The 18,043-nt window shown below is 37.9% G+C and overlaps 2 protein-coding genes and 1 long non-coding RNA gene across 6 annotated transcripts in view; 1 reads left to right on the plus strand and 2 right to left on the minus strand.

Moving 5' to 3' along the window:
• The window catches only part of CEP85L (centrosomal protein 85 like), a 145,526-nt gene that overhangs the window by 86,160 nt on the left and 41,323 nt on the right, over positions 1 to 18,043 (plus strand). The gene's annotated exons all lie outside the window — the stretch shown is intronic.
• Positions 2,538 to 16,174, minus strand: LOC116783976. Of its 2 annotated transcripts, none has more exons than XR_004355907.1 (3): positions 16,076 to 16,174; positions 11,839 to 11,873; positions 2,538 to 3,953 (listed from the first exon to the last, which is right to left on the minus strand). It is a non-coding gene; the product is annotated as an uncharacterized LOC116783976 (long non-coding RNA). The 2 variants fall into 2 exon arrangements; XR_004355906.1 differs by lacking the exon at positions 2,538 to 3,953 and adding an exon at positions 9,163 to 9,178.
• On the minus strand, positions 8,060 to 9,150 carry PLN (phospholamban). The gene has a single exon (XM_032682083.1). It carries the CDS (start codon positions 9,053 to 9,055, stop codon positions 8,897 to 8,899), a length of 159 nt encoding a protein of 52 aa, XP_032537974.1. The 5' UTR covers positions 9,056 to 9,150; the 3' UTR covers positions 8,060 to 8,896.

Consider the following 18,043-nt stretch of genomic DNA (forward strand, 5'->3'; position numbering starts at 1 on the left):
GCACAGAAACAGGGCTTCAAAGAAAACACTTTTCATGCAGAATTTGTATTTCAGCATACATTTTAATTGTTTTCAATGGGCAGCCAATCTTTCAGTAAGGCAGTGTGTGATAAGACCTATGTTAAGGGAAAAAAATGCTTGTAATACACAACAGTGGTTCCTATTTGCTGAACTAGGAGACCATACAAATCTAGATTCAAAGGTTCTATGTTTTCATTTAAAGGCACTTCTTATGGTCTGCTACTATTATATATCCTTTCAGAAGGTTGCATATCTACTTATTAACTCTGTACAGTGTTGCAAGTATCACTGCATGAATCTCTTTTTTCCAGTGTACAGAACATATATGATTTCTTGATGGTGTACTAACGTGTGTCAGAATATAGCAGAGATAATACATGGAAATTGCTTAAGTGCATCTTTTCCCTTTAATGTACCAGGTTTATTGTTGTTTGTTTTGTTTTGTTTTGTTTTGTTTTGTTTTGTTTTGTTTTGTTTTGTTTTGTTTTGTTTTGTTTTGTTTTGGAAAATGCTGGATTTATCATACCATGCATACAAAAGTTACTGGAAACTACATTTTAATGCATTGAGAAATTTAGAGATATTATAACAACTTTCATTGCAAAACAGAGAAGGAAAAAACTAAACTGCATGCATACCTAAACATTGGTAAACAAAGCTGTTGTAATTGAATGAAAAGGTTATGACATTTTTCAAATAACATTGTTGCCACATAAAACTTTATTCTTAAATGTCAACTCAAAGCTAGTTCTTTTTACAACCCTGGCAAATCAGAAAACTAAAAATTATTAATATCAACATTTTTTCTGCATCATGCTTTGATGAAATCATACTTTTCAGGCAGATAAAACTTTTTAATATGAGGAATTATCACTTTTAGTTATCACAGTGAGCTTCTCTGTGAGCCGTAATTAAGTTTTTATGGTCTGTTCCATTTGCTGTGAAGTTGGTAGCCCAACAAATGGGATTCCATTCATTATAGTCCATATGTGAGTTCAATGTGGAGTAAGCACTAGCAGACGATAGGAAACCAAACTTGGACTGTGCTTGATTGCAAAAAAGAGATTTGGCATTGGTTAGCTGATGACTTTGCCAACTTTATGTGTCATCTCAGTAAAATACATGTTTCAGTGTCAGCAGTGTGTTTCAGCATTTATTGAGGATTCTGTAATGTTCATTGCTGACTGAGAGGAGGCTACTGGGGTTGTTTCTTGGGCTTGTTTCTCCATGCTCTAGTGGCAGAGTTTCTTACAGACTTCCCTTGTATGTAATTGGATCTGGAAATATGTGATAGTTGGTGGTACTAGGCTCATCTTTCTCATGTTATTAAGAAGGAGTATGTCACTTTATTTTTTGTGAAGGCCAACTGCTGTCACAGTGGTTTCCCTAAGAAAAGGAAACTTTGGAATAGTACAGAAGGTCATACAGACAACAAGCTTTCTATAGTCCCAGGCAGTATATCAGCAAATACCCACTTTGTTGGGAAAACTGTTTTTATTCTACCTTGGACTAGAGTGGACTTCCTATTTGTTTCTGTGGTTTTGGTGTGCTTTGAGCCATCTCTGTCAAGCATCAGCAGAAATCCTCCTAAACAATACACAACTATGTAACCATTATCATGTATGTGCCTTGTATATAAATTTACAGGCTTTGTGGGTTTTTTTTAAGCAGAATATTTCAAGATTATCAAAATAAGTGATAAAGTGCTTGCAATGATGTAGCTGTGCAAAGTTTTCTGCTTTAAATGCAAACAGATGGGAATTCATACTGCTATAACTATCAACATTGAAAAGCTATGGATGTGTAGTTTGCAGAAGCTATTTTAAATGTTTATTGCACATATTTCAGAGGAAGTGAAAGAAAAGCTTTCGTTTTAACTATCCAGGCTGCTGTAGCTAATCATGCTGGTTTGGCTGGAGTAGAGTTGATTTTCTTCATAGTAGCTGGTGCGAACTATGTTTTGGACTTGTTCTAAACCATAGTCCCATGCTAGCTACTATACTAGGAAGAAAATTAACTTTATTCCAGCCCAAACCAGTGCACTAACACTGCCTAAGCTTTGGAGCAGGTAGCATAGAGTGGAACGTGGATGACTGTTAATGGTAGGACTTGCACAAACTTTCTGGTTTGCTGGGGATACTGCCTTTTCCTGTGTAAAGTCTACCACAGATCCATTTAGATTGGTCTCTTCCAGATAACCACCGAGAACAACAGTAATCATATGGAAATTCTGGGTGTGAATGTGAATAGATTAGCTCTGTAGCATACTCGGCTCTCAGCAGTGTATGTGCTGAATCAGGGATGTGCTGTTGGTAGCAGAAAGCTGGAAGCTGGGGCTTCCCCCACCCGATGAGCAACATCTGCTTCTTTTGCATATGTGCAAAAAAAAGACTGTTAATATGTATATCTATGACGTTAAGTTTACTGTACAATGTATATGTGTTGGTGCACAATGTTCCCATGTTTTACTTGGGAAAGTGAGGTGCTAAGAGGAAGCTGTTTGGCCCCAATGGTCGTCTCCTTTGCTAGAGTGTCTCAGGTTATTTAGAGCTGCCTTCTCGGCAAGTAATTCCAGGAGAAGTGTACTCTTGTTGGTCACTGTCCTTCCCAAGGACCTGTGGGGAAAGTACATCATCCTGTAAAGGGCCACAGAAGAAGGTCCTGTAAGTTTATTTATTTACATACTTACAAGGGAGGACAGGTTATGGACTGGATGATTTCACTGGCAAGTAGCAAGTGGTCTGTCAAATATGGCTGGAGAGCTCCCACACTGCTCACTTGACCTGTGCCTAAGTGGTAAATCCAACTTACTGAGGCTGTAACACACTTGTTGGGTTTGTGCAGATACACCTACTGCTTGTGTATGTGCCAGTGTTAAGGGTTTCCTAGGCTGAGTTGTGATAACCCTGGTTAATGGTTATTTGTTTTTCTGTTGTTTTGACAGCTGCTTCTTTTGATACTGCTGGATAACACTAAGGCTTCTGGCTTTTAGGGTGTTGCAGTGAAACATAGGTGGTGAAAAAAGGTATAACTAATAATTATGTTTTCATATTTAACCTTCACTTATCCCCATCTCAGCTGCAAGCTGCTTTGTTTCCGTCTACAGCATCCATGCTTTTCTCTCCACAGATAATTTGATGTGTGCTGTCAACTCAGTGTTGGCATTTTGTTTTGCCTTCCTGCTGTATCTGTGTCATTTCCCATGAAGTACATGTTCTACAGGAATCCCATTTTAAAAATTTGATTTCTGCTTTTGCAGAAATGATGTTCTTTGAAGTCTGCAGATAATTTGTAGATCTTTGAATACCAATCAGCTCTAACAGTGAGAAAATATCGTAGCTGCTGATGCATAGTTGGATTTCTTCAGGTACTCAGCAAGGCTCTAGATGCTTTTTTCACTCAATGGTAGGTAGATAGTTGTGCACAGCTTTTAGGATTGCTTTCTGATAAATTTGGTGTGGGAACACATTCTCTGTCAGATATTTCAGCCTCTGCAGTCTTTGCATACTATATTTAGACATTTTTAAGTATCTGCATTATCATTGCAAAGCCCTCAAAACAAGGTCTGAGAAGGAAGCAGAGCCTCACAAAGGTTCACATCAACTTCACAAGGATAAATGCGAGCACTAGAACCAAGAAAATGAGCAGAAAATTGAGTAGCAGGTTGAGACCTCTGTCGTTGGCAAGATCCATAGTGTGTATCAGTCTGCCCTCTTGTGCTTGCAGCAGACTCTTAATTGTAGCTTTGGGTCGCTCCTTCAATGCTAAGCGAGGTAGATTTCACAAAAATTTCATTGTGTCCACAGATGTTTGTCTGGTTTTAGTTTCTACCACTGAAGAAAAAAATGTTTGTTTACAGGAACTAGAGTTGTGTTGTTTTCTCTTTCCGGAAAAGGATCTAGATACTCCTACAGGCTTTTTTTCCCCAATACCTTAAAAATAAAATAATTAAAAAAAAGTTAGTGTTAGCCTTCATTTCATTACTGGGGAATTTCTAAAGAACTAATTGTTGGAGAAAGAACTTGAATTTTATTACAGTTTGGCTCTTTATTGGCTTTTTTTTTTAATTTGTGTGGTACTTTTCAGGCCTATTTAATTTTCAAGAGAATGGCTGTTCTCAAGACTTACTCTGTTTCAGCAGTAGATTGTTGAAAATTTACATCTAAAAGATCTCTGTGAGTGCGAAAAAAGGAAAGCTTTCTTGTCTGGGCAAAATATATTTCTGTTAACAGGAGTATATCCTTACCCTTCTAGAGTTTGGCGTTGTGCAGTGCAGCAGGTTGTGTTTTGGCAGCAATGTGCTGTGTAAGAGTCATTGCAGCTTTGCAAATGCCTTATTAAAAATGTAGATTGCGCTGGCAGAGGATGTGTCCTTAGTGCTTTTAATAGGACATACGCAATAGCTTATTTTAAGGGAGTATTAGTAATATAACAATTGTGTTTTATATATAGAAATATATATACATAAATAAAAGGAACATATAAAACCACTATGCCCTAACAGTGAAAACAGTTGCCAAAACATCAGCTACGTTTTTACGGATCGTCACAAGAGGGCAGTATTTCATAATTTTATATTTTATACAAAGATGTAACTTCTGGTGTTCTTTTACCTTAAAAAAATATAACAAGCTTATAAAGCAATCAGTCAGATATTACAGTAAATCTAGGACCTGTTTTAAATAATTTAAATTACCAGGATTCTTACTCAGATGAGCATCAGTTTTTAAAGGAATCCTTATAAATATGTTCTGAGGTTTTTTTCCAGTTTTTATTATGGATGTCAAACCTAAAAGGACTAAATTTGTTTTTAAATAAAAGGTATTTATGGATCTTATAGGATTTCACAAATATTTTGCAATTGTATTCTGCCAGGCACTATTTATTAGTAGCCATACAATTACAGGTATCTGGCCTGTAATCTGTAGTATATTAATATGCTTCCAGATATAAACAAGAACACTCTCTAAATGAACGTGTTCAATTACTCTGCTCTAATTTTAGCAGAGAGGATGTAGGTAAAGTATGTTTCAGCAGAAGTGTGTCCATCAGACATGATTATTGTTCTGTATGTATCACAGAATGGATAAAGTCAGAAGGGACCACAGTGGATCATCTGGTCCAACCTCCCTGGCGAAACAGGGTCATCCTAGAGCACATGGCACAGGATTTCATCCAGATGGTTCTCGAATATGTCCAGTGAGGGAGACTCCACAACCTGTCTGGGCATCTATTCCAGTGCACAGTAAAGAGGTTCTTCCTCATATTCAGGTGGAACTTCCTGTGCATCAGTTTCTGCCCATTGCCTTTTGTCCTGTTGCTTGGCACTGCCATGAAGAGCCTGGATCCTTCCTCTTGACACCCTCCTTTCAGATGTACATTGATGAGGTCCCCTGTCAGGCATCTCTTCTTGAGACTGAACAGGCCCAGCTCCCTCAGCCTTTCCTCATAAGGGAAATGCTCCAGTTCCCTAATCATCTTTGTTGCCCTCTGCTGGACCTACTCCAGGAGCCCCATGTCTGGAGCTCCATGAGGAGCCCAGAACTGGACACAGCACTCCAGATGTAACCTCATTAGGGCTGAGTAGAGGGGCAGGATCACCTACCTTGACCTGCTGGCAGTGCTCTTCCTAATGCACCCCAGGATACCCCTGGCCTAGTTGCACCATTGACCATTGGTGTAACTGTAGCAAAACTTACATAAAAATTCTTTGTGCTGAGGGGTGGCAAACATTTTGGCCCTGTTGTGTGAAAAATATTAAGTCTGTTTTACACTTATCTTTCCACTGAGTGGTACAGTTCTGCTAGGAAGGGCAGTTGTAGCTAAATCAATGCAGAACTGTTAATAAAGAAACACGACTATCTCCTGCCTTCTGAAGTGCCTTACTAAGTCTTGATCAGAGCAAAATTTCAGGTTTTAAATGGGTCATGTTTTCATGTAGAGGATAATGAGTAGTTATATCAATTTTTGCTGAGGAGCTGGCTGAGGAAACACATCTTTAAAACCGGCATACTTTTGTTCCTGATTCAGCTCCTTCCCAGTATAAAATTGCCATGAATGTTTGTAATTTATTGTTTTGGAGGAAGAGTAATGCCAGCTTGTTGCCTGTTCAGCTGTCTTTATTCATTATCAGTGTGTAAGGTGAACTTAGGAAAAAGATTTAGGCTTAGGTGGAGTGGAGCAGAGAACTGAAAACTTAATCCAAGCTATGTGCTGTGTTTGCAATTTTTATTACAGCTCATAAAAGTAGGGAACTTTTTGATTACACTTTGATAAAATTCATTAGGATTGCTTACGAGCAGTAGCTACTGGGTGTGAATTAGGTACATGTAAGTGATTTGGGCATCACAAGACAGTCAAGATTACTCTTAAAACCAAAGCAGAATAAATAGACATACAGAGAACTAAAAAGCTGTGCAATGACTAACTCTTTTTCACATAAGTTTAATAAGTAAATGATAGATCTCTAAACAGAATTGGATGTATTTTATGCATTAATATATTTTCAAGCAGTCATTTTAATAATTAAAATACAGTAGATGTTATTTTTAAAGCTCATAAAAGTCTATGAAGAAGTTTGTACTATATACAGAAGGTTGGTTGTTTTTTAATCTGTGGGTTCAGTTGACATTTGATGATATAGAGGATGGTAGCAGATGTTGTGATCATCAGAATCCTAAGACATAAATGAACCAAACAGTACATGCAATTTATCTGCATTGATGTGAAATAACAGTAGGGCTTCCAGTTCATTTATAATTTTGTTTTGTTCTTGTTTGTTTATTGCTTTTAAATAAATGATGGCTTTTAGGTACATAAGTGGAAGTTGGAGGCTTTGTTTTTATTGGGGGGGTGCTTTTTTAGCAATGCTTTACTTTGACTCCTATATATTACTGGCTTGTTAAACCTATAATCCAAACATGTCTTCAGGATGTATGTGCTGATGCTTTACTCTTAACACTTTTCTTCAGCAAGTTTTCAGTACTGTAAAACTTGTCTATTTCCAATTGAAGTCTCTTGAAGCACATCCAAAGCAAACTAAAGCTAGAAACTCTATCCATGACAAAAATACAGATTTGAAAAGAGAAGAAAGGGAAGAAGGATTAAAAGGGAAAATACGCTTACCAAAATCTCATGTGTTTGTGAAAGTGGTGAGAACGCATGAAATGGAAATTGAGATTTACGCTGATGGTTCAAATCAGTAATGCTCATATACTAACTTGCAAGTGGGGGTGTGTTGCCAGCCTCACCAGTGCTTGCTCTAGTCCTCATACAGTCGCTATCTTAATTTCCTCTGGTGATTAACCCTATTTTAGAGGCCTGTTCTTTGCATATCTGTTTGCCAGACAGGAAGTGCATCACCACTGGATTTGCTTGCATTCCATTAAATACCAAGCTTTTTCAAAGATTTCTTCCCTTCCTGCTCAGCTGTTCATTGTCAGCCTCTACTCATGAAATATTAAGTCTTAAAGGCAGAATACAAGATGAAGATAAACTTGATTTTCTGTATTAATCAGTAGGACTGCTTACGTAGAGCAGTACAGAAAGATTACTCTTCAAAAAATGGATGTCTATCTGACCTCTGTGTTGATTCTTGAACTTTCTTTAAATTTAAAAACTATCAGATTTCTAGGAACTTAGATTAAAACTGGAAACATGTAGTAGGATTGGAAGTCTTCTGCTCAGTCTTATTACTCACAACTGCTGGAGTAGAAATGTCATCTTTTGCATGTATAGCCTCTGGTTTACATGTTGAAAAGATATTTCTGCAATGCTTTTCCCTTCTGTGCATAATCGCTTGTAATTTATTTTTTTAATCTGTCATTTGTTTTAGGAAAATACTTGCATGTTCTCTAGCAGATATTTGCAGCTGAAGGTGGGGGTGTTACTTGTATTTGTCTGATACACTTTAGTCATAGCAATAATGGTGACCTAGACTTTTCTCTTTACCATATCAGATATAAGCCACTTTCTGTGACACTGGCAAGTTCCAAGTTTTTAGTAGTTTTAAACTAAGGAAATTATTACATAAATTAGAGCAGGACATAATTAAGTTGTCTGAAGTCAAATATTTAGTACTCTGAGAATTATTTCCAAGTTATGCCAGTTGTCATGTCAGTTGAATGACTATAGAAAAAAATTTTTTTATGTCAGTGTGGTAGTGTCAATTTTTTTTCTGCAAAACATATTGAAAAACCTTTCCAGATGTCACATATACGAGATCCTTTAGATAGGGAGAAAAGCATATGAAATAGTTTTCATTTCTGGGTTAGAAGAGATTTTTTGTTTATTCCCATGTTCCCTTAAAAACCACTAAAGCAATTTAAATGCCTTCAGTTGATAATGCAGAGATGCAGCACCGTGAATTAAACAGAGCAGAAATTTTCTTAAGATGTGTTGATGGCTGTGTACCTGTAAGCTCTTCTTTGGGCAGATGTGGTCCAAATTTGGAACCCCTCTAAGGGCATAAGGATTTTCAGAGAAACCTAAAACCACTCAGGCCCCCAAAAAGTGAAGTTGCTGTTTATCTAACTAAAAGACTGAGGAACTTACCAACTGATGGCTGTTACTGTTGGGGGCAGATAATCTGATTTACCAGTACTTTACCCCATTTAAAGATATCTCTTGATTGAGACTGACAAACTGGGTCATGCACAGCTTTGTAACTACAGGCTCTAAACACTGTTCTGCACAGAAGAGGTGTTTTTAATACATGTAGCAGGTAGTAAGGTAACAGGGCACTGGTTGGCACACACTCTAGTCCCAGTGCTGGCCCCTCTCACGTGAGGATCCTTGCGCTGGGAGTTGCAGGTGTACGTCTCTCTTCCCCCTGGGATGATTTTTCTAGAGGACAGTGCAGAGGAGTGCTGGAACTTCAGAGAAGCATCACAATGATACAGATCAGCAAGAGGCAAATTAAAATCAGGCAGAAATTCACAAAGAGCTCTTGGAGCCTTTGGCGTGCTTGTGGGTTGACCTCAATAGTTGAGGCTCTCCTTAGAGCAGAGCGGGTTATGTGTTGGACCTTCTCCATGGCAACAAGAAAGCAGAGAGCACAAATCAGAGGTTTTAGGAGTGCAGGAAAGAAGAGCAGTTGTCAGGAACAGTGCAAAGTGCCTAATATCTTCTCTTTTTGTTTTAGACAGCCTTTGTGGAGCTGGAAAAGCAGGAAAGCGAAGAATTAGAAATACAGAAGTGTTTTGAAGAGTGCAAATGGAAATTTTTTAAAAGTTCTGAAAAGTCTGAAATAAATAGATTGCTTTTACAGTGTTTTTAGTTTAAAACAGGATTTGAAAATTTGTTTTTCAAGTTTAGATTTGTGCTGTACTATACTTCTCCTCCTGAAGGCTACTAAGCATCTGCTTCTTAGCAGTGGTGAGGAACTGTAATATGGAAATTGTGAGTATGTGGGTTTTGCCCAGATTATTGCTTTAGATCCTAAACTCTCATCTTTCACAGTCTGAAAAGGCTGTGGCTCATTGCCCTCCCACCCACATCTCTCTGCTTTATTTGTTCAAGCACATGTGAAAGCATGATGATAAGACTAGGGTCACAGACCTTGCAGCCAGGAGATCTGGATAGTAGTGCTGGCTGTTACTGACAGGGGCAGATAATCTGATTTAGCAGAACCTTTTTCTTTTTTCTGGAAGGGAGGAGAAAAAAAAAATCCTATTGAAGTGTTTCCATTCCAACTACAAGTTCTTTATGGGGGGCAATTAAAGCTAACGAATCACTGGTGTAGGGAATTTTAGTAGTATATTTCTCAACAGACAGGACAGAATAAAGACTAAATTTTTTTTATGCATGTAGGACAGTGTGTTACAAAATGTGGCTGCAAAGGTGTAGAAATGGTATGAGGAAAAAAATAAAGCATGTATACAACTCCATCTCTTAAATGAGTGTTATATTTAAAGTATATTCCCCCCCCCTTTTAATTGCAGATGGAAGCACAGGGTGTCAGTTGTCTTAAAACTCCAAATAAGTAGTTGCAGTGTAAATCCCTCCTGCATGAACCTTCTGTGGCAAGAAGCTGGCTTTGATATATGCTTGGTTAGGTCAGGGTGAGGTGAATTCTGCAGGTGCTGTCACAATATGAAAACTTTGTTTTCAAGATAATGATGATATATGTATCTGTCAGACTTTGTTCCCAAAGCTGCACTTACCCCTAAACATTTTATGAATTGATATTGTGATCGAATCTTTCACAGAAGGCCTCTCCTTGTCACCTTTTTTTTTCCTTGGCAATAAGTGAAATTCGTATCATGTATACCACATAAAGGAAAACCATTGCTTAGATGTCTGTTTCCCAAATTACTTGATGGTCCTGAGTGAATCAGAGATTCTTTGTCGCCCATGAATTTGTCTCTATATGTGGCTAAATGGAAAAAGCTTAAAAGGAGACAGAACTGTCTTGCAGGCTTTTCTTTCTTAGTCCCTCCATGTTGGGCTGTAGAGTCAGAGGGTTCTATATCAGCAGAATACATGTGCTTTCAGTGCCAGTGGCAGTGTTGGTATTTAAAAGAGACTTTCAAAAGAAATCAAATTGCACATGGTTATTTTAATACCTCTAGAGGATTCCATGTGATGACATCTTCTTCTAAAACTCAACTTCAGATTTTGTTATGATGTTTTAAGCTAGAGTTGATATTTATTGCAAACAAAACACACGCCAGGAACTTGCTCTCCTGGTGACTATAATTTTTCATCTTTGTTTGACTTTTTGCTGTACCTGTTTTCATCTATTTAAGCAGTTAAAGTGCTTGCCAAGTATGTTCTGCTTAGCTCTATGCAAGTCACTGTCAGTCACTAGTGCAGTAAAAGCAAGACATGCACAGGAATTACCAAGTCTCTTGGCTGAATGTGCATTCATTCTCCCATCCCAGTACAGGCTGGAGTGCATTAGGCTGTTTATCTTCTTCCAGACAAGTCACAGTAGAGGAACCACTAATGGATTAACGCTGGTAGAGAAGAGTTTGTGTGATGAGCTTGTGTGACAGACACTGTACAGGGAACGGTATTTCCTGCGGATGACTTCATCACAGCTTCTTGTGTCATTTTTTTAATGCAGTGTGTGTGTGCAACCCTTGGTCTCTGGGCTCTGTGTCCTGCTACAGCAACGTTTCTTTTTCCTGACTACTGTTTTTTTGGGACCCACATGAGGATTGGAGCAGCATCGATGTTTACTTGTGTAAATGCACAATAAGTCCATTTCATGAGTCCAGCATTAAATTGAACTGTGCACATGCTGGCACCTGCACTACTGTGCTGCTGCAAATGTTTCACTTGCATGACTCAAGGGGCGAGGACTTGGGGCTTTGAATGCTTCCATAAAAAGCATTATTAGCTGGTTGGGCATCACAGATGCAAGGCCAAAACAGGGCAAGAGAGGGTGAGATTGCTCTGGGAGGGGAAAAAAATATTCTTTCTTTTTCTTGGGGAATGTTGCTGAGGAAACTGGCAATAGGTCAGAAGGCTCAGTCGAGCTGAGTTGGCACTAGATATTTGGCCATATGTGACAAGACAGATGACAGAAAAGGATCTTAAAAAATGGAAGGTAGAGTAAGTTAAAATGTATACCTTTAACAGCAAGAAAATGTTGTAGAGAAGGGATGAGGAAAGGACAAAATAGAGTAACTTGGGTTTCTTGATTTAAAAGCTTACAAGGTTTTGGAAGTTTTTACAACATCTATGTGTTGTTTAACCTACTAAGCCTGCCTGTGGGAGAAGTTTTCTTGTAAGCAAAGGAAGGCAATTCTGGGCCTGTATTTCAACAAGTTTGTCTTTACAAGTGCTTGACTTCAGCTAATAAACACATACCTTGCTTGTTAATCCTCCATGGCGCTGTCACCCACCTGAAGTGTGCATAAAGAGAAACAGATTCAGTAATACAGCTGCTTATGCCTATGCTGGGTGACTATCAAGGTCAAAATGGACAGCCTGGAACATAATTACATAGAAATGAGGGCTGATTGTTGCCACAAATAGTAGCTGCTCTCTGCTGTTCAGTCCCCTTATTTTAGGCCAGTAGAAAGGAGAATTATGCAGGCACACACCACTTGTTGAAACAGAAGTGCAGCAAAAGGGCATACTGTAGTTTATATGTTTTTTAAGTCTAAAATGTTACTCCTGTAGCATTGTACAAGAGGAACTGTTGACTGCATTGCTGTGCAGTTACATGTTTTATCAGTGCTGTTAATGGATAATAAAGGCTTGTCTTAAGCACAGTGCGAATCTGCAGGGTCAGTCTTGTGGCTGATCCTGTGTGTTACTATGTAGTGAATCCCCTATACCCAATGCCCTAGAGTGAATCACCAATCACAATTACTGTTTCCTTCTTCACCGACATGTGACTGTTTCCCTGATTTGTATTAGGTTATTTTTATCTTTGTTCCTGGGTGTCCTTCACAATAAGAGGGGGTATGTGACCAAAGTGAAAACTGTGGGCCACTCTCATTCCTGGTGCAACTGCGTTGACTCCTTTGAAGTCACACGGATTAAATTTGGCTCCTTTGGAAATGCCACAGCAATTTTGGACGCAGCCTGTTTCCTGTCATATGTTTACTAAATGCAGCAGTGATATCAGTGGAATAGAAGAGATTTGACTTTTTTGAATTCTTGCAGTTCCACGTGAATAAGTGAAGCCCTGAAGGGGTATTGTTAAAAAGTAATGTTGCATAAGTCTATTGCATAGATTCTAACAGTGAAATGTCCCAAAACCCCAGTAGTTCACTGCCGTCCATTGAAAAGAAATGTCTTAATAACCATAAACAGTGATGCAAAAAGTACTATCAAGGTATGTTGATTGAAGATCTAGACACTGACTTTGTGGCATGTAATGTCATTTTTCAATGACATGGAGAAAACATTTCCTTATGATGGGGAAATAAGCAACAATTCATCTCATAGTTTGAGAAGTGCTGGTAACAGGAAAAGGAAACTCATTTTATCCTTCTTTCTGCCTTTTGTTTTAAAATCTGTTTTGTGCTGAAGTGTTGGTATTTTTCATGTGTTTGGGAGAGTGTAGGGGAAGGCTCACATTTGAGTGTCTTTTTTTTGTTCCCCCTCTTATTAATTTATTGCTCTTCCAAGCTTCCTTCTGACTAGCTTTAATATTCTCAGTGTTCTAAGAAGCAAGACCAACAGTAAGAGCCTTTACCTGTGTTTCAAGCGCATCAGAATGTGAAAGATGTAGATGCAAAGCAATTAGACTGATGAATAGTTGAACACACCAGGCATTTTGGTTTTTGGAAGTTATTCACATGCCTTGGGGATAACTGGAACTTGTATGTGTGCTGGTCCATTAGAGCAGCCTGGGAGCCAAAGCTTTGGGCTAGTTTTAGGGAGGGTAAATTCCCTGCAACTGCTGCAGGACCATACAGGAGAATCTTGAGCAGGTGCTTCATTCTCCATACTCATCAACTCCCCTCATCAAAATAAGACATAAAATAACATTTTACCATTTCCAGACTGTTGGTATGATTTGCCTTTTACGTAGTAACTTTCTTTTAGGAAATAAACTCTTTCCTCCACTGTGTTCACTGTGTACCTAACAAGTTATTTCATGTTGAGTTTTAGGTTCTGGTGGTTCATAGGAATTGGGCTAAGTGCAATTTGAATTCAAAAATTGAAAGATATCTAGCATGTATAAAAAATAGAAGTGTAAAAGAATGTTCCAGATTTTGTTGTTAACCTTCTAGGGGCTAAGGGAACAATGACATGGCATTGATTGAGAAGGATATAGTAGGTGAATTCAACTTCTGAGAAGTAACTTGATGCCAGGGAAGTCCTCTTAACCAATTTATCAATATACAGAAAGCAAAAGCAGTCTTCCAGTTCTCAAATGTCTTGTAGTTTAGGGAACATAATGTTGCTTCCCCGTGGGATTTTTTTGTTTCTCCAGTTGGGGTACTTTTCTATTCCTAAATCAACTTATTATTAAAGCAAATAAAAAGCTACTCTTGTAGCTGTCTAGACATATCCCATACATTTTTGTTTGCTGATGGTCTGAAAAAAAATCAGTGAAAATCACCTTTATGCTCTCAGTTACAAACTGATTTTAGTGAGTTTCACACTGTACACTGAAGACACTATATTGCTAAACTCCTCAGGGGATGAGAAATAAATGAAACTTTAAAAATAGAAATGTGGTGTATACATAAATCTGAGTCTGTCTTAAATACAAATAATAATAACATAGGTGTCTTGACAAATGAGCAGCAAAAAAAAATAAATTGTTTGCTGTAAATTAAATGCCTTAATTCACATCTGATTTGTAACACTTATCACCTGCTATGTAGCACATGCTTCTGTCATGACTGTAGATTGTTGTTAATCAGGGTTTAGATGTCTGTGACATGGGATGTTATCAGTGTGAAATTTTTAAATTTAACTTAACAGCTGAGCCACTCTTTCATCTGTGTTAAATTACCGAAGTCTGTTGTGACAGGATAAAATTCAGATGGTCGGGCAGCTAACCTGCTGTAGCTATGGGATGCATTCCAGATTCCATCAAAGAGCTGCCTATGGCAGTTAAGTTTCTATATGTATGTTCAATCCGTGTGTGTATGCATGAAGTCTGTAGTTTTAAAGGTATGTGTGTGCAGTATTTGGGGTAGGAGAGAAAGATTCTCTGTGTGGTAGAATAAACCTTACCTCCTCTTTTCACTTGAAAACACATTTTATGTAGCTTCAGCCTTGAAAGATATCTGTCTTAGAATCTTCTTGCTCCTTGGTAGGCATTGTTTTGAAGACACTGGGAGGTCTGAAGTGCTGCTTCTGCCTACTGGAAAGAAGCTTCTAGGGAACTCCGTAACAGAGTTTGCTTTGGGAGTAACAGGATGTCTGGACACATCCATCACTTGTCTATTCAAAACTGGCATGAGGCTGCTGAGCACAAAACCAAGAACCTGGATGTGTCTTTGCCTGATGCCTGCCAGTCACTAATAGGAAAAGGAATTGGGTGTCTGTTCAGTTACAGAGAAAACATACCTCACAAAATTAAGGTCTATACTATGTTTGTCTTTTCTAAAATCACAACTGTAAGTATAAGGTGTGAATTGATGAAAGGAGGAAACATGATTGTAAGGAGCATAAATACCTTAGAGGCCTACATATTCATCAGTCATATTTCTTTTAAAAATATTTGTATATGTAAATATTAGATGTTCTTTATGTGACATGTTTCTGTGTGAGATGCACTTTTTTTTTCAGTGGTTTTAAAGCTGGAGTTGTATTTCATTGTACAGTGTGTATGTGCTTCCCTTAGAAATAAATGGATTGCCGCCTTCGTTTGAAATTCAGTTCATGATGTTACAAATCCTAGCAAAATTATTTATCTCTTATTAGAAACAATCTAGGACAAGTTTAGCAGTTAAAATGAACAGCAGGAGAAAATTAACTTTTAATGGAATTCAAAGCAAAAACGCTCTATGGATTCTGTAGCTTGAATTGCACTTATAGTAACGTATATTCAGTTCTAGTACAGCTATATACCACTTAAATTTTTAAATTACAGACAATTTTTCGTCATACAGCAACAAAAAAAAGTTTGCTCTCTCAGTGGGTTAGCTCAGAAAAAAGCTTTTCTGAGTTAAATGGTGAAAGGGCTTCTTACCTTTGTGGGCTGTGAATAAGCAGCTTTGGAAAACAAGTGTCTCTACAAAACTTTAAGTGAATTACTCTCTTTGTGGATTTTGGATTAAAAACCAACCAAACAACAGAAAAAAGCCAAGCAAAAGGTATTAAATCTAAAATGAAAGACAGAGGTCTGAAGAACGTGATGAAACCTTCTCACCTTCTGGTGCAATGCCACCTGTATAAATCATCTACCCAGGGACAGCAAGTGTCCCACAAGCATGAAATTCTGTTGCCTCTGTTGTTGCTGAAATATTCCCCTCACAACATTATATTTTTGACTCAAAGCTGTAATACCTACATTTCTATATTTTTGATAATCAGCTGTTAATTTAAGTAGAGGAGTTTTTGTAGAAAACTACTACTACAGAGCACCTTGCTGCAAGAATTAAAAGCATTACACATGAGAGAGGTTCCTTACCTCTGGTCTTACTTTTAGTGAAGCACAGAGGAGCTTGCTCCCGGCTGTGGGACGTGCCTGTAGAGCTCTGGCAACTTGTCCTAGTCTGTAACTAAGTTGTGGAAACAATTGAAGTAAGTCGAGGGGGGGGGGGGAAATAACAAAAGTTTCAGAGGCAGGACTCACAGTGTCATTCAGCAGCTCAAAAGTTGATTGGTCCCATTTGCCTTCTGACACAGGCAGTGGCTCCTCTAAACTTGTTCACAGCAGTAATGTATTAAACATTGGCAACATCTCTCCTTTTGTGAAGGGAACTGTGTGCCAGGGAGACCACCTACTCAACCACAGGATAAGGGAATCTGGGAAGCAGTATGCTTCAGTGGGGTAGCAGAGGGAGCTGCTTGCTGACACCTTGCCTTTTCTTAAACAAAAATTTAAATGGAAATTTGCTCAGGGAGGTGTTTTGAATGTGTTACTTTTGCTACGGTGATGTTTCTTCATCATAAAAAAGCACAAATAGTATGGGCTATCACATTTCATGTGGTTATTTGACTTGGAATGATTTTCTTTTCTACAAGGTATTTTTTAAACTACATTTTTATTGCATATAATTTTGATAGTTTTGTAACACAGCTGGTATTCAGTTTACAGTGTATGGTGTGTTTTTTCTAATATCATCTTTCTTCTCACAGTGCTTGAATTGAAGTCATTTTCCTGTATTTCAAGTCTCTTCCAGCCTTTAATTTGTGGATTATAAAATCTAGCATATAAAAGTTCATCTCCAAAATTTACCATTACTATATAATTTGAGTATTTATCTTTCCTTTAAAACACATCCCCACACTTTTTCTTCCCCTCCCACTTTTTGTGACTGGAAACTATTCAAGTGATTTTTTTGAGAACCCTTTCAGTTTGTTTGGATAGGAGTAGCAGCTTGATGCTACTTTACAGGTTATCTTATGTATATTATCCTGTGTTGAGAAATGACAAACACAGTCATATACAGAGTAGGTTTTGTGCATCCGGGAAGTGAAGGATTTACTGGATGTGAAGGGATTAAACTGTTTAATGTGCGAGCATCCAGCATCAGGCTTTGTGTGTGGATGCAACTGACAGCGTGTGCCTTTTCCTGATTTGGAAATCGCAGGCAAAAATGCAGAAGCTCAGTCAAACTCTGAACACTTACAGATTCAGTTTTGACAATAATTGCTTAGCACAGACGAGTGCTTGGCTTTAAGCAGGAAACCAGACATTGTGGGGTTTTTTTTGTTTAGTTGTTTTCTTTTGTTCCCTGGGAGCCCTGCTGTGATACATCATTCAGACCAGAGACAGAACCGCCTTGGAGGTGATGTACCACCCTGACTCAAACTTAGCTCTGTTTTTATTTTTGTAAATACGGTTTAGGTAGTCTGCAAAATTGGTTATAAAATAGTTGAAGTTAGCAACTCGGCTTTAATATAATAATTCTGCCTGCTTTCTGCTGTCCTTAATTATCAAACACAGGAAATCTAGGGTCACATATTTCAGTTGAAAGTTAATGAAATATCTCCACAGTGAGATAGTTCTTTACCAGTGCAAGAGTTTCATAATTTACTTATAGTAAATTACATATTTACATATTTACATATAAGTATATTTATTTATATTGGCATTATTAACATTGTAAATTTCTCACATAAAAAGACTGTATTTGGCCTTTTTATGAGGGAGGTTTCATGTTTTCATTGTGTGCTGTCATCCAAGAAAAGTATTATCACTGGATTGTTTGCTTTTTGTACTTGTACTATTGAAATTCACATCTGTACTTTCGGTCCAGCACCCAGCACTGCAGCGGCTGCAATACCAGTTCTTCCCTTTTACCAACTCACTGCAAAATTATTATATTATTTAGTTACTTTACCCCAAATTCTTGGCTCTTTTGCTTAATGAATTGGAGCTTTTTAGAAATGAGAAACCTTAAAAGAATGTTGGGGTTTTTTGTGAGCTGCT

The sequence above is a fragment of the Chiroxiphia lanceolata genome, chromosome 3 (assembly GCF_009829145.1).
Source record: "Chiroxiphia lanceolata isolate bChiLan1 chromosome 3, bChiLan1.pri, whole genome shotgun sequence".
Lineage (NCBI taxonomy): Eukaryota > Metazoa > Chordata > Aves > Passeriformes > Pipridae > Chiroxiphia > Chiroxiphia lanceolata.

What these genes read in the sequence shown, in the direction of transcription:
- PLN (XM_032682083.1), bottom strand. Translation starts at nt 9,055, where the DNA reads ATGGAGAAGGTCCAACACATAACCCGCTCTGCTCTAAGGAGAGCCTCA.